The sequence below is a fragment of the Numida meleagris genome, chromosome 17, assembly GCF_002078875.1.
Source record: "Numida meleagris isolate 19003 breed g44 Domestic line chromosome 17, NumMel1.0, whole genome shotgun sequence".
Lineage (NCBI taxonomy): Eukaryota > Metazoa > Chordata > Aves > Galliformes > Numididae > Numida > Numida meleagris.
Genome location: NC_034425.1, coordinates 1,560,144 through 1,579,388, shown reverse-complemented (window position 1 = coordinate 1,579,388; position 19,245 = coordinate 1,560,144). Strand labels below are relative to the sequence as shown.

At 49.1% G+C, this 19,245-nt stretch overlaps 1 protein-coding gene across 2 annotated transcripts in view; it reads left to right on the top strand.

The window, feature by feature from the left end:
- Positions 1–19,245, top strand: part of STX8 (syntaxin 8) — a 77,641-nt gene that overhangs the window by 9,623 nt on the left and 48,773 nt on the right. For both annotated transcript variants that reach the window (XM_021414427.1, XM_021414428.1), the window contains 2 exons: positions 4,286–4,410; positions 5,364–5,456. In XM_021414427.1, coding sequence (XP_021270102.1) covers positions 4,286–4,410; positions 5,364–5,456 — 218 coding nt within the window. The remainder of the gene's footprint in view (positions 1–4,285; positions 4,411–5,363; positions 5,457–19,245) is intronic.

Here is a 19,245-nt window from a genome sequence, read left to right as displayed (position 1 = left end):
GTGAAAGCTGCTCCCCTCACTGGCGCTGCAGCGGGCAGGAGCTGTCACAAACTGCAAAAGAGAGAGAGGCCTCGGTCACGAGCTTACCCCGGGGCAGCAGCAGCGATGCCCCGGTCCCTCAGCACAAACTCCCGGCCCTGCTCCCCACCGCCCGCCCCGGGGCCGTGTCCCTGCACCGCTCACCTCCGCTGCTGCGAGCGCACCCCACGGGGCCCCGGCTGCCTGAGCCAGACAGGGCCGGGGAAACGCTGGCGATGCTGAGGGCTGGGCACCAGGAACTGCTGCCAGCAGCCCCACAGCACGGCACAAACAAAGCCTCGTTCGCGGCTCCAAGTTTCGCGACTGCGCTCAACCAGAGTCCAGGCACGAGTGACGCTGGGCTCTGCTGCGCCCCAAGTTCTGCAGGCAGGGCCGGTGAGGTCACAGCCTTCTCCTGCTGCTGTCACAGCCCCTTGGTCGGGGACCTCACAGTGCAGGGCTGCGTGCAGCTGGGCATCGGGCTGGGCCTACATCACCCTCCATCACGCAGTGATCGTCCTTTATGATGGTGATAGATCTGGGAAAATAAAAATATAACATATTTACCATCTCAACAATAATCCATTTTGCATGAAGTATTTACACTTTCTTACACTTAAAGAAACATTATTGTCCTGTTCTGGTTTGCATGCAATACCAATTGGTGGCAGTGTCTTCATCCAGGTTCCTTTCTGTACCAAGCACTCTCAGCACCGCATGCTGTTTGCTTACTCTTTCCTGTGCAACCTGCAGTAGGGAACCTGCTTTAGGGGGGCTGGACTGGGGGATCTCCTGGGGCCCTTTCTGACCCCTATGGTTCCTGAATTCTGTGAGGTCTTAATCCAAACTGGGATTTTGCCTAGTGACAAGTAGGCATCACGTGCCTGCCTGACTTTAGTCAGTGAGCCACCAGGTGTTTAAATGCTTTTGTGAATCTAGCTGTTGTTTATGGAGGAGTAAATGTCCTTTGGGAAATTAGGATTAAAAATATGTTGTTTGGATACTTTTAGAACTCCTTCCTGCTGTTGGAAGTGTTCCTTGCTACAGCTGTGGCCTTCTGCCATCAGATGCGATGAGTTTTAACGTGCAGAAATCATTGAAACAAGTTTCTCAAGGAGGTGGAAGAAGGAAAAAGTTGTCCACTGAGAAACCCATGCTTGAGTCATAACATCAAATCTAGGGGTTGGGGCAGGGTTTTCTTGGATTAATGTATCGTTAGCTGTGTAATCACAAGAAAACATGAGATGTGATTGTCTCGGTGTCCTCCTTGTCCTGTACAGGGGTCCTGTCCCGTGGTGCTGCTTGTCCCTGGGAGCACCCTGCGGGTCCTCCTGTGCAGCGCTGCCCAGCACCCGTTCAGCTGCTGCAGCACGGGGCATCACTGTGCCCGTGGGAAATGTAGGGGGGACCAGTCAGGTGGTGCAGCCTCCCCTCAGTTTGCTCTGTGCTGAAGGGGCAGGTCGCAGCTCCCTTCTTGGAGAGCATTTTCTAATGATGTCTGCACTTGGATCTGTTAGGAATAGCAAACAACAGGAAAATAAGTCAAAGCCCACGACTTTAGGCACACGCTTCGGGTTGTGGCTGCATGTGTCTTATTAGTGGTTGATGCTCATTAGCCTCAGGGGAAGAATGTTGGAAGGAGGGCAGTGTCTGAAGCTGAGCTGCATGCTTTATGTTGAGCCTCGTTAGTTTGCTCAGATGACCTGAAGTTTCCTGCCCAAGGTTGTTCCGTACCAGCACTGTTACCGTGGGATTTTGGCATGGGCTGACCGAGTCCTGACCAATTACAATGACAATTCTCTATTCCTGAGGAGTGCAGGTGGGCTGCGGAGATTTGACAGTGCTGTCTCGATGCGTGTTTCTCCCATTTTGGGGCAAGCGACAGCTTTTGTACGTTAAAATAATTCCTGTTGTTCCATTTACTAGCTCGGAGCTCCCCAAAATTCACCGCCCACCTCTGTGAGCAATTAAACCGTAAGTGAGAGAATGCCCCGGTTTTGGCCGTCGCCGCGGAGTTTGACCTGTGGAGCTACTTCAAAGAGACCTGCTGCATAACCCTATCGTTAAGGGGATGTTGGAGTGGTCATGCAACTAATTGTCATAGGACCCAGGTTTTGTTCCAAATGCAGTCTTGCTGATCGGTCTCCTGAAGCCGTAAGCCTTGATGTGTGGCCTTGGCCTCAAGCAAGCGTTGGGTGACTAATCTAAGTTAGTCGGGAAGTTTTATGAGAATTATCAGGGAAACAATGCCTGCTGGAAGATAAGCCCTCCCTTGTTAGGCAAGGACAGAGCTCCCCGATTTTAAACCCCATCATCTTTTATACTTGGGCGCATTGCTAAGCCTCATAATTAGTTAAATCTGCTCCTAGAATCAAAAGCTATCCACACACTCCACTGCTCTGTGATGGTTTCAAAGATTTACGTGATTAACTTGGCGGAGGCCGTGGGTGGCTAATTGGATAAGCTTTAATCTTCACACCGCCAAAGCGAAACGTGGCAAGATCAGAGGAAGTAGGAAGTGGGGCTGTGTTGTGTGGGAAGGTAGTTACCAAACATGTCAAAACGATTCTTGTAACGAGCAGACCTGTTGTCATGACCCAACCTGCAAGAATAGCGCAGATTATCAAGGCAGAGAGAGAGCGGTGCAAATTATGTTACATTTGCTTGCCTTGGCGTTTTTAACAGGCAGAAATAGCTGTGTTCTCCCTAGCAAGCAAAGAGCTTTGTGTTCCTGTTGCTTGATTTAAGTAATTTTGTCAGACGTTGTTAGTGCTGGGTTTTGCGTGCTTGCTAATTGAGCTGCTGTAACGTCCCTCGTCTTCAGGCGCATCATGATCCCGTTGTGCTGTGAGCCTGGGGAATACAGGAGGGGATTTAAACCTCCCAAGCAATGAAGAAGTCTCACTGATGTGTAAAACAGCATTGGAGGGTTGTCTTTATTTAATTAAAGCAGATCCCCCACCTCGATGAATAGATGGAGATCTTGATGGAGGTGCAACGAGCTGAACCACAGAACCGCCCCAGCTCCTCTGTAGAACGTGCAGTGCTCTGCGCACGGATGTGTCTGATCCATGGGCAGCCCAAAATCCACGTGGGGAGAAGAATCCTTCCCAGCAGTGCTGGTTCATCGCATGGCCAGGAGATGTCTCCAGCACACCGCTGCTCCTCACCGATCTCCTGGGCACCAGTTCTGCCCTTTGCTTCAGTACTTTGCTGTAAACCCTCGGTCGTCCTTCTGTCGTAGAACTGCTTGCACTGATAGTTCTGCATCATTACCCAAAATATCGGGCTTGTATTAGTGCCACAGGGCATTTCAGTTTGCGTTGCAGAGGAGGGACCTGGACTCAATTAAAAAACAAGAAATAGGTCTTGGTTTAATAAAACGTTTTAGGGAGTTTTTGAGAGGTACCAACTATGCTCCTTGTTCTCATTTTGTTTGTAGAAGTGGTGTGGGGAAGAAGAGGGCAAAGATAAAATGGGAATAAAAAAAGAGAAACTCCTACAACCGAGCTGCCATTGAGGATCCAGTCTCCTCAGTGTCTCCTACCCCAGGGCAGATTTGCAGCTCAGGGCCCGAATGCCCTGCAGGCTGTCACATCATGCTTATCTCATACCAGAAACCAGTGAAAAGCTGAATGGAGGAAACCAGAAACCTGGTATTGAGAGAAATATTGCAGCGGCATTTCACTTTACAACTTGAATTTATGTTCCCTGGACATAGCAAACTTGCTTTCTGTCGTAAGCAGCGCGGTGTCCATCATGGGAGCAGCCTCAAGTCGTAATTCTTTTCAGAGAAAACCTGAAACTTGGTTGCTTTTTCCTGGGAAATGCATGTGTGGGTGCTTGGTGTTCGTGGGGAACCAGGAATGCTGGAGTGGGGCTGTGTGAGAGTGTTTTGTGGCTCGATCACAGAGCAAAGACATGAGGGGTGTATGTACTTACACGACCCTTTTTTCTTCTCTGTATCAGGTCTGAATGCTGAATATGACATCAAAAGTATGGTGTGCGTTTCATATGGTGCAGCTTAATTGTTCAATGCAAAATAATCTTCTCCCACTTTACTGCTTTTAGGCAGCGGGGTGGACCCTGCAGAATGTTACTGGAGAAAACTGCATTCTCTTTGGCTCATTTCTTCTACGTTTTCAGAGAATTGCATGGAACGTGACAAATACGGACAGTTCCATCTCTGCCAGCCAGCCTTGCATGCACAAATTAAAGTGGATTTTATGTCTGAAGCTTGAAAATCGTTTCCTGAACTTCTTTCCAGATCTAGCCTAATGGCGGGAGGTGTCAAACGAGGAGTGAGCAACCCATGGCTCCTGGAGGAGTCTGAGGAAACCAGGGGGCTCGGCTTCGATGACATCAGGCAGCAGCAGCGGAGGATCATAGAAGGTAGAAGAGTCTGTCTGTGTTTTATAGGCACTGCTAAGGCTCTCTGAGAGCCCTCATGAGAAAGTCAGTGCGATAACCTGTGCTGAAGCCCTGTTAGCTGGGGCTGTCAGACCCAGTAGGTCCGGGTGCTGTGTCCTGGCTGGGCACTGTGCTTGCAGTATTCCTCGCTGGGAACATCTTCTCAAAGCAGCTTTTCCAAATAATCTCCAAGCTGACTGAAGCAAGTAATTTTTCCCGTGGCAGGGGAGGAGAAACCGCTGTAACAGTTAATGGACCTTATTTGTGACCGTGTGAACTTGCGGGGCTTCGTCACAGTCAGATGCAAGTAATTTAGGGATTGCCTTTTGCCCGCGTTTTAGTGAAGCTGAGCTTGTCACGAACTGGAAGAGTTGTGTGTGTGAGGTGCTTGCTGAGGGTGAGCGGGGCCTGCACGTAGCAGGGCTAACGTGGGTCTTTGTAGAGGAGTGCCTGCAGAGCTGGTGGAGCGCTGCGAGCCCCCTCCTCGCAGGCTGCCTTCCATGCGCCCCGTGTCCTCTTGCAGCTTTCAAAATCTATTTGAATTCTTTGGTGCTTGCATCACCTGTTTGCCTTGTATTCATGTTCAAAGTTTCTTGGAAAATGTAAAAAGGCTAATCAGGGATCTGTGTGAGCGCCAGGAATCTCCCGCATTTAGGATTGAGGAACAGCTGGAGGTTGAATTCTTGGGTTTTTTTGGGACCATCAGCTAATGTCCCGGCCAGAGCAGACAAATTAATTACCCATCATTCACATTGTTTTAGGAGTGCTGTTGCCATAAGGATCCATTTTCCTGTTGTCTTGATGTCCTTTTCTGAACGTGTTTTAACTCTTTAAGCACAGAGTAGATCTTCCTCTTTGCCTCCGCATCTTTCATTGCATTTATTCTGGCACACTGGCAATTTACCTCATGTAACTTGATGTATTTTCTGGTGCAGAGCAAGATGCTGGACTTGATGCTCTTTCTTCAATCATATCCCGGCAAAAGCAAATGGGACAGGAAATTGGGAATGAGCTGGACGAGCAGAACGGTAAGAACCAGAGCCACGGAGACGCGTTTCACTCATTTGTGTGTAAGATTGTGTCTGATTTCTTTTAGTCTTTGTACGTTCCTTTTTCCCCACAATCAACAAGGCAGCACTGCAAAGGTTTCTGTAGCAGCTCCGACAGATTCCGTCGGCTCGTGAGCTCAGTGCTGGATTTTGTCTTACTGCATCACCCGCGTGTGTGAAACGTTGACACTTGGTATATTTTTATGAAGAATGTCTTTGAAAGAAAAGGTGGGAGATTGTATGTGGTACCGAACCATTTTGTGCTTGGACCTTCTGCACTTCTCACTGGTTCTGTTCTAATGACCATTTTTTAATGGTTATCTTTTATTTGTTGCTGGATTTCATTTGAACATTCTTACTTTGCAGTTATTAACTGAATGAAAAACCTTGAGCCAGCAATTAAAAGAGAAGCGTATTGTTTGCTACAAACGATTTGGATTTTGAAGGTTTCATGAGTTGAATGTAGGATCAAATTAAGTGCAATATTGAAATAGAAGAGTGCTTTTTCTTCCTTAAAACTGAGCCAGTATCCAAATGGTGGAATTGCTCTCCTGATAAATATGCTTTGTTACTGCCTGAATTGCCTGCCTGACATCAGCTGTCCCTAGGAGAGCAGATCCTCCAGTCTTTCTGACTTCTTCCTTTCTTACAATATGGTAATAGTTCAATTAGAGCCTTGGAGCCCTGCCAGTTGTCTCCCTTGCACAAAGACTTGAGCCATATGGTTTATCTTTGGGCTGTGTTGTACTTAACCACTGAGAAGGTAAACGTCCTTTTACTTGCTAATAAATGATGCGCTGAAATCGACTTCTTCCCGGGCCGATATTTTTCCCTTGTACGTCCCTGCCTGCCTGCTCGGAGCGAGGGGTTCCATCCTAACAGCTGCATAACGTGAATGCTGCCTGGGAGCCCCGTTCCCACTGGTGAGAGGGGGACGTCCTCCTCGTGCTTGCCGAGCGTCCGCGCTCTGGAGGGATGAGGAACGACTAGAATGTGTCTTTGTTCATCCGAGGCTGGTTAGAAAACGGTTTGCACAGCTGGGAGAAACTATGCATAGCGCTCTTGTCGTGTTGTGACCCTCTGCCTCGTCTGAGTAGAGACACTTTCAATTAGAAATCCCGGTTTCATAAGTTTCTTCTATTAACAGTTGTTTAAAAAGTCGCATTAATTGCTTTTTTTCCTCTAAATAGAAAACAGGTGGGAATCATGAGTGTGTTTACTAACTCTCTGTGAAACCTTGGTTTCTCATCAGGAAAATGTAGAATCTGTGTCCCATTTCCCTCTGTTGGGGGCCGGTGGAGGTTCCCCAAATCCTTATGTTTTTGGGACTGCAGGTTTTGTGTATTACCATTGCAGTGCTGCGTGACCGTACCGAGATTTCTGTAGCAACGAAGCCTTGAAACATCTCTGAAATGGGGAATGCCTTTGGCCCTCCTTCTTACAAATAATGCAAATAATGCCAGGTTTGTTTGACGTTCTTGTCTTGCAGATATTTACAAAGCCTGGAGCAAAATTCTTAATGTTTTCCTGTGAGCTCTTTGTGAGCTACAGGCGACGTTTTCTCAAAAGCAAAGCTTTCCCAAGTGCTCGCAGTGAAAAGCGGCGAGGATTGCTGCGGCTGAAGGCAGACTGGCTGCTGGGGCAGGGACGTGGAGCTGCTTGTGCTTCTCACTGCCCTGAGGTGACAAGAATGAGACCTGGCGGCCTCGCAGGGCGCTGTGTCCCTAGGCTGTCAGCAGCATGGGAGCAGGGCAGCGGCACCGCAGCGCTGAGCGTTGGCTTCTCTGCTGCTGAGCAAGTTGGAGCTCAGGTTTTCTCTTCATGCGATTATTCTTATTTTTCCTGTTTGTGTGGATGCAGGGGATATGTGGCATGCTTCATGCTGAAATCCCTAGCAGTATTTTCCAGCGGGCTACTTTCCCTTTACCCGTCTTATTTTATGCCCTGTGCTTAATTGTCTGCAGACTTTTCTCCGGCGCTGTGCCAGCATCGCGTTGCTATTACGCTGTCAGGCTGACGAGCGTAACTGCCCTGTAATTTCCCCTTACCCAGAGTCTCTTTCCTTCTTAGTGGTGAGTGATAATGGCATCGTCTGTTTGGGGGAAGGCAGTGGAAGTTCATCTTCATTAAGCGCTGCATCAATACTTCTTTTTATTTGGGTCAAGTTTCCCAGCAGAGGCCTGGCTCCTCACCTTCTTTGGCCACTGCCACCTCCTGCAAGTGAGTGGTGCCTTGCGCTCGCTCTGCCTTTGGAGCTGGAGCTTCTGGTAAAGCACAGCTTGCTTCAGAAGTAGCTGACGACGCCTTGTAGTTAGTGCAACCATGTAGAGAGCTGGATAAGCGCATTTATTTCCCGGACAGGGCTCTTTTCCAGCCCTGTTCTGCTGCAATCTGTGACCTCCCTTCGTCGGGCGCAGGCGCTTCCCCCGCGTGCCGGTGGGTGTAGCTGTGCGGCCGCGGATGCTCCGGCCGCAGCCAGCATTGGAGGCGTCCGGATTCATTATGCAAAGTTTACTTCTCGAGTCGAGTCGGTACGTGTAAATTCTTTTGTGTTTGTTAAATGACTGCAAAATGATTAAACACCACTGCGAGCGGGGCGGGTGCTTGGCGGTGTCTGCTTTTCCCTCGCTGGTGGGCTGGCAGGCATGGCACGGAGCTGTGCGAGAGGGCACCGTCAGCGTAGCCTCGTGGGGCGGCTGCTGTGTGCCGTGGGCTCTCGGAAGAGCTGGGCCTCCTCAGGCACGCCGGGGGCTTCCAGATTTTAATTGGAGTCTCATGTCCTTCTGTACTCAGATTTTCCCTAGAGCTCTGTCCTTGAGGTTTTATGGCCCTGAGCTAAACCGTGGGTCCTTCCCGACGTCCTGAGCGCAGCGTGGTGTGCCAATGAGAAGCAGGGTACCGGGAGACATTGTGTTTTTCCAGCCTTGGGAGCCTGCTAGCAGTGGGAGAGATGGGGGGATTAGCAAAAGAATTTTCCCATTGTTAATACCAATGTTGGCCCCAGAAAACTTTCTGTATTCTTTTCATCTGTTACATGAAAAAAAAAAAAGGGCAAGAAAATAGTGCAAATGTCCTCTGGCCCTGTTGATGAGGCAATCTAATCTAGTGCAATAATTTTGGAAGAATGCTTTCAGAAATTCTGAATGCTGTTTGTTTTACCCTTATAGAGATGTTGCTTTCTCACTGTGGGATGCTTGCATGAGAACATAGCTGCTCTGAGTGACATAGCTTGCCAAATTCATAACGTTCAAAGTTTTTACCGCGTTACTTCCCATTTGGTGTAGACCACTGGGGACGGATCCTTCTGCTTCCTGCCCCTTGAAAATCTGTCAGAGCATAAATACGTTCATAAATGAATGAGCTGCAAAGAAAAGGCCACCACCGGTCCTTCGACCGATCAAGGGAATACCGGACACAGAGCGAATATCCAGGATGTTAATCAAGATGGCTTTTTTAAAGTAAACGATCCGTCATAGTGATATTTTGACTACGTGGTTATGTAACACATTTACTTTCCCATCAGCCAAATGCCCCAAACCAACCCAGCTTTCAAGCACTCGTTGTCTCTTTGCTAGCTTTGCAGTTGATGGTGGTGTGGTGGCTGGCACGCGGAGCTGAGCTCACCCTTCCCCTGGTGCCAGCCCAGGAATCCCGGTGACATTGAGACACATGGAGCTGACACCACGGCCACTGCACCGCCTGGGGACTGCTTCATATACACATGGGGAAGTGTCCTTGTGCAATCAGGAGAGGAGTGGAAGTATTCTTGCTGATGCAGAGGCTGGTTGGAAGTACCTTATGCCTCTGGGACTCAACGCAAGTCTCCAGGATGGTATTCAACAAGTCGAGTCCATCGCCTGTGGTGCAGCCTGGTTGGTATGCAGACAGCAATGTGCTTCTCCTAAAGAATCTTTTGTATGGCCGTTGTATAGTGAACATCAAAAAGGAGCCCTGAAGTATGACATAGTTTCACATTTCTGTTTATTAGGAACATTTTGCTATAATACAAACTAATTAGTATTGTGTATGGAATATGTATGAGTTATGAGCCTAAAACCAATGGGGCTATGGATATATTACCTCATTGTTAGGATTAGCCTGTAAATAAGAAAGGACTGAAGATTAAATGTAAAAGAACGTTCATCTTGTCTGGAGCACAGTCCTCTTACCCCAGCTGAGATGGCTCGAGTCCTCTGGTGTGGGTTTGAAGGTCTGCAGCACTCCTTGAGAAACGCTGAGCACCGGCAGGTTCCAGGTTCTTTAAACACCTCCAAAAAGAAGCATCTGTTCTTAATATTTAGATTTTAAATAACCATCCGTAGCTTGACTGACCTCATGCTATGCAGATAGATTTTTATTTTGCTTCCTGAGCTTATTGTGTGGAGTAGAAATGACTTCAGTTTTATTGGTGAAATGTTCTGTCTTTATTGCACGCTGCTTAGTTGGAGTTAACCCTTCTTAGGGGAAAAATTAAGACCTGTGTTAAATGTTGTTTTTTGTCATCGGTGATCTAAATAGGGGAATACTCAGTCTCAGTGTGAGCGCTCAGAAGTTAGGGAATGCCAAAATTGAAGTTAGATGGCACCCCTTGCCTGTATTCCTGGGTTTGAAACAGTCATACACCGTTTTCTGCGGGCTGTGCCTCATTTTGTGCACAGGACTTGATCTCATCTGGGTTTGGATTGGATTGGCAATAACTACACGTCGTGGCAAAGTTGTTTCTAAAGTCTCTTTGTATGGGTTCTTCCTGGGAGCCATGTGATGCTGGTTAAGTCTCCTTAACCACGCTTTTCTCCAAAGCTCTTCCCTTCCGTGCATCCCGGTGCTGCAGGGTCTGCTTGCTGAGCAGAGTGCTGTGAGCGCTGCTGGGAAGGAGAAGGCTTGGCGGATTGCACAGCTCTTACCAAAGAGGTTCAGGACCTCATTTTCTGAGCATCCCAAATAAACCATAACGATTAATTTCCTTATTTTTCCTTGGTAGTGTTTCACCTCCCAAGGGAGCTGTCAAAATCAGAACTCACTTGTTTTTACCTCCAGGAGGGCCGAGGAGGAAGGTGCAGAGTTGGAGCAGTGCGTGGCCTGTGAGGGACCAGGCCTTGTGCTGGGTGATGAGGGTAAAACAAAATATTCCGTATCTGTCGAGGAAGTGAGCCCTGCCCTGCTGGCTGCTGGAGGATGTATGTAATGAGAACTAGCGTTACGTTCAGTTTATATTGGATCGAAAGAGCATGTCTACACAAAACAGCATTATTTGTAGCATTTCCTAACCTTTTCAAGTCCCTCGCTTTGCTGCTTCAGCGTTTCCAGTGTTTATGTATACGTAAAGTTTCCTGGTATCTTTAAAAAGAAAACTGGAAAAAAAAACCTGGGAAGTGCAGCATGGATCCACCTCCCCACACAGGTCAGCGGCCAGATGAGAACAGCTCCCAGGGCCCTCTGCAGCTTGGGCTGACGGCGTAATTTTGCCGGTGTTGGCTGATGCGGAGCAGCATGCGAGAGGTGTGAGATGTCTGGGCTGTGGGCTTCGTGGACAGTTGCTGACAGCGGCGTTAAGAATGAGGCGTAAGCATCTGCGTTCCCTTTTGGGCTCTGCTGGGGTGGGTTTATGGCAGCCCAAGTGCTGGGAGCTCTGGTAGGACGAACGAAGCCGTTGGTAAGTAGTGATGGGATGCGAGAGCTGCTGTGGCTCTCTCTGAAGTCCTCGTTAAGATTCAGTTGTGTTGAATGAGTTTGAATTCGTTCTGTGGAAGAGCTTTATGAGTAGGGAAAAACAGCTCAATGCCACCTTGGTTTAAGAGTGGTTTTGATTCTGCCTCGCAAGGCATTCTTGTGAATTGTCCCTGGCTGCATGGGTTCGAGTGAGTCATCTTCAGTAGATGTGAAGTTGATTGGATAATTATGTTCAGAAATTAAGGGCTGGGGATTCATAATTGGATTAGAAGGCTGAATTGAGTTGGGCTGCCTTGGTCTTTGTGGTTCTGCTCAGCGCTGTCGCTAAAGACACAGATGTGGAAGCTCACGGTGTGCTTACGCAGCTCTCATGTAACATAAAAGACGGGGAAGGCCGCAGCTACGCTGGGAGTAACGCTAGAATTCCTCCCAATGATCTTGACAAATGAGAGTGAAATTCAGCCTGGCTACCTGCAAAGGGTGACACTTGTGTGAGGATTAAGCTGATTCAAGATGACCAACTAACCCTTAGGAGAAGGGTTCGGGGAGCGCAGCGTGTGGGTCACAGTTTAAGCAGAATGAATAGCGTAACGGGGTGAAAGGCTCTGGACAAACCACTGTTGTTTGGCCAGTCCTTTCTGAAGCTCGATGCAGAGAAGGGACAGCATGCAGCTTGGCCAGAGCTCATCAAGGTCGTGGGGAGCAGGTGGGGCAGCCAGCCCAGCTGTGAGTGCCGGGAGCACTGGGACAGCCCGGCTTGAAGAAGAGCGTGCTGAGACGGGAGCAGAGGCCTTCTGCAGAAGGAAATGGGGAGGGCGGGCTGGGGCAGAAGGAGCAGGGGTGAGGTCACTGCAGCGGGAGCCAGGAGGCTGTGCCACGTCTTTAAGAACATGTATTGTTCCTGTCGGCTGCGTTGCCGGGTGTGTTGGAGCAGGAGGTGGACCGGTCACCTTGTTATCGGCTGCGGCCTTCTCTAGCTTTTTCTTTCCTCTTCTTTTCTGCAGCTTGGCTTCCTTCAGACTTCTCATTCTCCTGCCTTTATTGAGCTGATCCTTAATCTCCCCTTCTGAAGGTCTTAATCCTCGCCTCTGAAACCGCCCTGTCTGCGTCCTGTTCCATCTCCCTCTAACTTGTGTTAATGGGAAGGCGTTGGGGGACTGCAGCTCCTGAGGCCACTGGAGAGCCTGAACGGGGGAAAAGAGCATTGTTCTGAAGTGGCTGAGATGTTTTGGCTGAAACTTTAATATATTCTTTTTTATAAAATTCATCTGGAAGCGAGCATCCGAGTTGGGAATCGTGAGCCTGAGCCATTAACATTTTTCATCATTTTAAACAACTGAAAATAGGGCCTTCTCCTGGGAGGCAACAAATGGCCTCAGATGCCGTCGTACCGCTGGGCCTGTGTGTGCTTTTGCATTGCTGTGTATGTACACGTAATCATGGGAGATGCTACTTTTGCTCTCGCTATCTTTTCTAGCTTTCTGCAGCCCTCGCAGAACCAGATAAAGCAGCAAGGCACAACCTGAGCAGGATGAAAGGCAGCGCCGCGCTGACACGCACGCACCGTGGGCCTGTCTGGCCTCTTGGCGCGCTCCGCCTTTTTCCTTGAATAGTTCAAGCCGTAAAATAACTGCTCAACATTTGTCTTCTCAATTATGTGGATTTTTCCACAGTTAGTCAGCCCCTACCTCACCCATGCGCCGTGTGGGGGGAGGCTGCCTTCCTTCATCTGTCCTCGGCCATCGGAGTGCTTGGGGGGGGGGGAAAATGAGTTCCTAACTGTTGTGAAAGCTCGCCGGATTTCTTGATAAGAATTATGATCGTAACCGTCTCGATTGCGAAGTCTTGTCATTAATTTTGTAGCGGGGCTTATGGAAAGCTCTAACAGGGATATGAACCGCAACGTGTAGCAGAAGAGAGTTCTTGTCCCCCGTCTGCTCCTGCAGTCATTTGATTTAAGCTGTTTAAAAAGAAAACAAAACCTAACTGTAATTGTAGATATTTCAACGCTCTGATGATTTTTTTTTTCCGTGTTAATTTAGCTTTTCCTCTGTTCAAAATCTCAAATTGAGACCAGTGAGGGGAGATTGATTTTCCTAGCCTGCTTTCTGCTCTGTTACCCTGACTGCTGTGCATGGTGTGCAGGCACAGCCCCACTCTGTATCCCTTGCAGCTCCTGCAGGTGAAAGCTGTACCTGGTTGTGGGCAGGCAGATGTTGCTCCTGCCCTCACGTTCTCTGCTTGGAGAAAAGAAAGGCAAGGAGTAAGCTGTCTGCTGCAGAGTGCCTGTGGTGGGGGGCCTAGGAGGCTGTCATGGAAGTTCTTGTATCATTCTGTTTGTTTTACCCATGTAGATTTGGTGTTACCTATCTGGCCCATTCTCCTTGAGTGCTGTCCCTCTTGTTTTTGGCTGAGTCAGGGAAGGATTTAATTGCATGATGGGTACTTGGTCCCAGGCTCTCTCTAGCTTGTTCTCCATGAGCTCATGGTTGCGATGAGCAGGATGTGTATGGGGCATGTTCTACCTTAGCATTTTCAATGGTAGATGGCTGTCCTGGTCAATATTTTAGTCTCGAACCATTAAGCATCGCTTCTTTAAAAAGATTCATCATTTTTAGCCAGCCTTCTTAGTTGTGGCAATGAAATTCAGCTTGAGAGTTTGTACTCGAAAAGACTTTGGCTTTAGTGCTTCCTGCATCTCTTCCCCTTCTGAGAGGCTTTGTGGGGGTCTTTGGGCAGCACTGGTGATCCCTGGGTCCTGCAGTGCTGGGTAAGTCGTGGCTCAGCACTGCTGGGGGGAAGGCGGTGCTGGGCTTCAGAGGGAGTCACGCTTGGGAGGAACCATCTGCTCTTGCGTCACGGTGATTTGGTGAGTGGGCTGCTGGATGCTACATGGCCTCGTAATAGATTTCCCAGAAAACTTTCAGGGTCAAAGCCTGAGTGGTTACAACACAGGAGAGAGCAGGAAAACCACGTTTTTGGGCACGTTGTCCTGCTGGAATCCGAAGAGTGCTTTGAAGTTAATTTACTCACCACTGAGTCGGTTTGTGAGCGCTCTCTTGCAGATTCTGTATTTCTCATTATCTCAAACAGCAATTCCAGCTCACTTCTCCTCCTGCCTGAACGAAGCACTACCCTCGCTGTTTCTCTCTGTTCTCCTGGATGCGGAGCAGAACACACTACGCCTCCGAAACTTATGCTGGGTGCTTGGCTGAGCCAGCCAAGCCTGTTCCTCCCTGGCCAGCCAGCCTCAGGTTTTCTGATCTGTCCTGCAATAAATAAACACAACGTGGAATCGCTGTGGTGGTCAGCTCCTCACGGAACCAGAGAATGAAGTGGAGCATCTTGTAAGGCTCTGAGCATCGCGAGGGGCGGGCAGCAGGCTGGGGCTGGTTGCTCTGCTGCCTGTGTGCGTGCAGGTGGAGCTCTATTGTGCTGTGTTTGAATAGGAAGTGGGGCTTTCTGGCTTGGTTAAATACTACTTTGATATTTGTAAAGTCTGCTGCTGGGTGCAGCCTGGAAGTGGCAGGTAGCAGTTGGTGATGCTCGAGCATTGAAATCAGCCCCACAGCTGTCTGCTCGTACAATGGGCATAACGCAGTCACTGCAATGGGATGACAGCAGAACTGAGCGCTGCGAACAATTGCTTGCTCAGAACTGTGTTTCAGTCAGACATAATTAAAGTTAATGTGACATAAACATGGCACGGGATGCTTTTAAGCTGCTGAAGTTAATATCTGAAAGCATCCTGAGATCGCTTAAAAACAGGTAAAATAATTGTACTGTAATTATTATTGTGAATAATAAGATGATTTCCTTGCACGCTGGAGTTTGAGGTGGAATAAGTCATATTAGCACAACCTTTTTGATTCCTTATGTGTTGAAAATTATTTTGGCCCTGTGCAGCCCAACCCAAGTAAGATCAGTACTATAAACGTTGTGCTCTTTCAGCCACATACTGCTAAAGCATTTGGCCTTGCTGCACTGGGATGTGCCTGTTGCCCTGGCAAGCTGCTGCCAGGGCTGGGCTGGAGGGAATCCATCAAGAACCAGTGTGATTCTCACCGTTCTGGTCCGGGACCTGGAGGTGCAAGCAGACAAAGCTCTCCCAACAAGCTATGGCCAACGCTGTAGCATGAGGGAGTAAATCACATACTTCAAAACAGATACCATAATATGAACCGGCTGGCATCGAAGTGGGGGGCATTATCAGCAGTGTCTTTTGGCTACATAAGTTGCATTGTTTTGAAATAACTCCAGTATTTGATCTCAGCGTTCTGTTGGAAGCTTTCTCATGCAACCAAGTTTTGTTGAAAAGTGCTGGTTTGAGTCCAGAGCCTTTAGTGGGAAACATCTGGGCCTGATGTTCGCCAGGCTCAGGGAGGAGCTCGGGGGTACCTGCCTGTGACAAGTGAGGGGTCTGGCCCTGGGCAGTGAGGTGCTGGGTTCCAGCCCTGAAGCACTGCTCTGGGGGTCCCGCTCGGGACCGGGATCAGCAGGGATGCTGAGAGAAGAGCAATTCAGGTGCTGCCTGCGACTTCTAAAAGTTGGGTTAGATCTATTTTGGGCAGATCCCATGTGAAAATAAGATAACATTTGGTATAAACTCCCAAAATGGTGTTTTTGTCTTCCTTTGACCTCTGTGTTTATAGTGCCAAATTGAAATGAGAGAGCAGTGACACCAGCCAGCCAGCTGCTTAGAGCTTGGCCTGGGTGCTGGGGCTGGTGGAAGGCCTGTACCCTGTGCTGTGCTGTGACAGCCTTGGGAGAGGGGCTCGTGCCCCGTGCTGCCCTTGCTAAGGGCTGCAGAACAGCGGTGCTGGGGGGCTCAGCACCATGCCCCAAGCAAGCTGTGGTCTTAGTGTGGGTGTTCCCCCTCTCCTGGCATCCCGCATCCCACCTGGGCACCTTCCAGGTGTAGCTCTGCTCATGGCTAGCCAGCAGCTCTGGTACCTGCTGTTAGTTTGGAACATCGGCGTTTTCCGTATCCCTGTGTTATCCCGTTGCTGTGCAACAGGGTGTGGGTATCACGTTACTGTAATTGGGTTTTCAGCCCAGGTTTGTAGATAATGTGGGCTTTTGCCAAAGAAAATTAGCAGCGTGAATTGAACTCTGAAGTGGCCTTCCGAAACATGGTATTTGAACTGAATAGAAAATCAGATAAGCTGGGAGGAAAGCTTCCTTCTGGTCAAGCTTATGACATAGACTCGTTTTTATGTAATAGTTCCCATTATAAATGAGTATTTTTTCCTTGGAAACTATTATCGGGACTAAGCTGCTCCCGAGCACCAGCCTGGGGACGGAGCATGAGGGGTGTTCTGTGCTGAGGGTCAGACCTGGAGGGGGCAGCCCTTGGTGTCTGTGTGCAGCTGGGGTCGGTGTGAGACCAGCTGGGTTTTTCCCACTGCTTTGTGGTTGCTTTGCTGTTCCTAGGTAATTCCAGTGGCGCTTCAGTGGAGCCTGTTTAGCTTAACTGCTGTCCTTTCCACTGGTTCAACTGTTGTGACTTCACTTCTTTCGGAAAAAAACTCCATTTGATGTTTTATTACAATAGAAACTGCAATCGTTTTTTCTTACGGGTGATGTGGGTGGTGTGTTTTCAATGGAAGGAAAATTGCTTTCCTAGCTGGAGACTGCAGGGCTTTTCTAAGGGAAGGTCTGAAGGTTTGTGCACACCATCGCTGCCTTCCTCCTTTTGCTGAAGGGAGATGCCTTCCTCCAAGCTGGCTGCACGTACCTGCCAGGCAGAGACCTGACGTTCAGTGATGCTGAGCATAAAGGAGGGAGAGCTCCCCTGTCAGTGTTTTTCTTCACTTCTGGGTTTTGTGTGGCTGAAATGACTTTTACTAAAGGGCTTTTGGTTACCCCTGCTCTTCCCAAGCTTTAAGTCATTTGGGGCACTTGTCTAATCCCTCCCCTGCACTTCTGTTCTCAGATTTCTGAGACTTGCTCCCAAAACTGTCCTGTGCTGAACTAGAACAGGAGACTGCAGACTGAACCTGATCATTAGTGCCCCGTGGTGCTTCCCTTCAGAGCAGGCCAGGTGAGGGCAGGGTGTTTTCTCAGTGTCTGTGCCTTGAAGCCCAGGTGTGCTGCTGGAGATGGGTGCACCTCCTGGGAGCTGTGTTCTGCTGCTGGCAGCACAGCAGTGGCATGGAGCAGCTGGCGGGGATCTCTGCTCGCATGGCAGTGCCAACCTGCCAGGCCTGCTGGGCCTCCAGGGTGCTGCCAACAGCAAGTAAGTTCAGTTACAGCTTTGCTATTGGGCAGGGCATCAGCAGCCCCAGTTTTTGTCATGCTGCATCACCTTCCTACCTGGAAGCCTGTGTTCAAAGCTGGAAGGGGAGGCTGCTGCTCGAGGCAGGCATCGACTCCACCTTCCCTTAACACCTGGAGCGGGTTTCCTCTGTTCAGGTGCTGGAGGAGGGAAAGCACTGTGTTCAGCCTGCTTTAGCAGTGACTTGTGTCAGTTCGGGGCAGGGGTACCTCGTGATCTATCTCCCTAAACAGAAGTTAGATGTGGTCAAAGAGGCACTTTTGTGTTTCACTAGCACGAGGGAACTCTTTGAAATGCAAATAAAACCGGAATCCGCTGTGTGTTTCCTGACTAGTTCTGTATCAAGATGGAATTGTGTTGGAAGAGTATATTTAGGGAGGCTTTGTTAAGTGGTGGAATGATGCGTATCTCAGAGGCAAACATAAAGCAGAGATGTGGTGGTCAGAGCTGATTTAAAAGAAATCTTACTGCTTTGTTATAAGCGTAAGGCAAATTTCTCACTTATTTCTTGTTCAGCTTTCCATCAGGTAGTCACAGTGCAACTGTACGTGACATTTCAAACCAAATGGGCAAGGCTGAGGGATCTCCTTATGATAGGCTTTCCTGTAGGAAAAGCAATGTGCCAGTCTGTTAGCAGCTCCAGTTTTCCGCTCTCAAACTGGCTGTGCTAATTCTTTTTGCAGCAGGAGCAGTGCTGCTGCCCAGCCTCACCGAGGGCAGAGTGTAAAGAGGGCATATGAGAGCTTTCAAGAGAACGGGCTCGCTCTGTGTTATTTGCTGGCTTACTGGCACGAAGAACTGAGCTGCTCTGCAGGACTTGGTGACACTTGGTCTGTCCAGAACAGTGTGTGAGGAGACCTTGTTGCAATTAAGACAAGGGGAGTTGGTGTGGGGCTGCGGGAGCTTTGTGGCCTGGCTTCTCATCCAACTCGTTAACGTTTTCCGCGCTGCTCAGTTGTGACAGCCGAAGCATTTGTCCTCTGGAGTCAGTGGGAAGACTTGAGAACCACTTTCATTTCGGAGTTGCCAGGAGCCTTTGTAAGGAATATGTTTTAAACAAGTCTCCCAGCACAATGCTTAAAGAAGTTTGAAGAGGAAAAACAGTCTTAGCGGGGATTAAACGGAGCAGCTGGGCAGTAAAGCAGCAGAGACTGTCTGCCTAAAGTCATCTGGAGGTGGTGACGTCACCAAAAACAAATGCTGCAGAAAAGCCATCCTTCAGTTGTGGTATAAAAGCATTTCATAAGCTGACTGGCACTGCTGGCTTTAGCAGTTTGTGTTTTTGAAAGGGAGGAAGCTTTCCAACAGCTCTTGCTATTAGTTATTACATGGAAACAAGCTGCAGACACTGAGACGTTGTGGTCCTGCCCATCCGTCCTTGATAACTCGCAGCACCGATCGCTGCTCTGCTGAAGTTGCCATTGGATCCTCTGGTGTTTCTGGATGGAAGCGCTGGTGGTGGCCGCTATCATCTCCAAATCCAGGCCTGCACAGAAGTCCCTCGGTCACTCTGAGGCGGTCTCGCTGCTGGCAGTGGCTGGTGAGTGCTTCTCCTCCTGCCTGAAGCTGAAGGCTGATGAGCTGCTAATACAGCCAGCCTGAAGCTGTTGCAAGCGTTGTATTGACCGCTGTGTTGTGTCAGTCTCCTTTCATGTTTCTCCCCGCAGCGATGAGGATGCTCTTGTGCTCCCCACCAAAACCTCGTTTAACGCTGGCTAAAGGAGCTGGGAGCTGCCCCTGCGGTTGCTGCTGCGTGGTGACTTTCAGATGTTGAGCAGGGTTCAGGGAGATAAATGAGTTCGGCGCTAGCTGTTGCTGTTC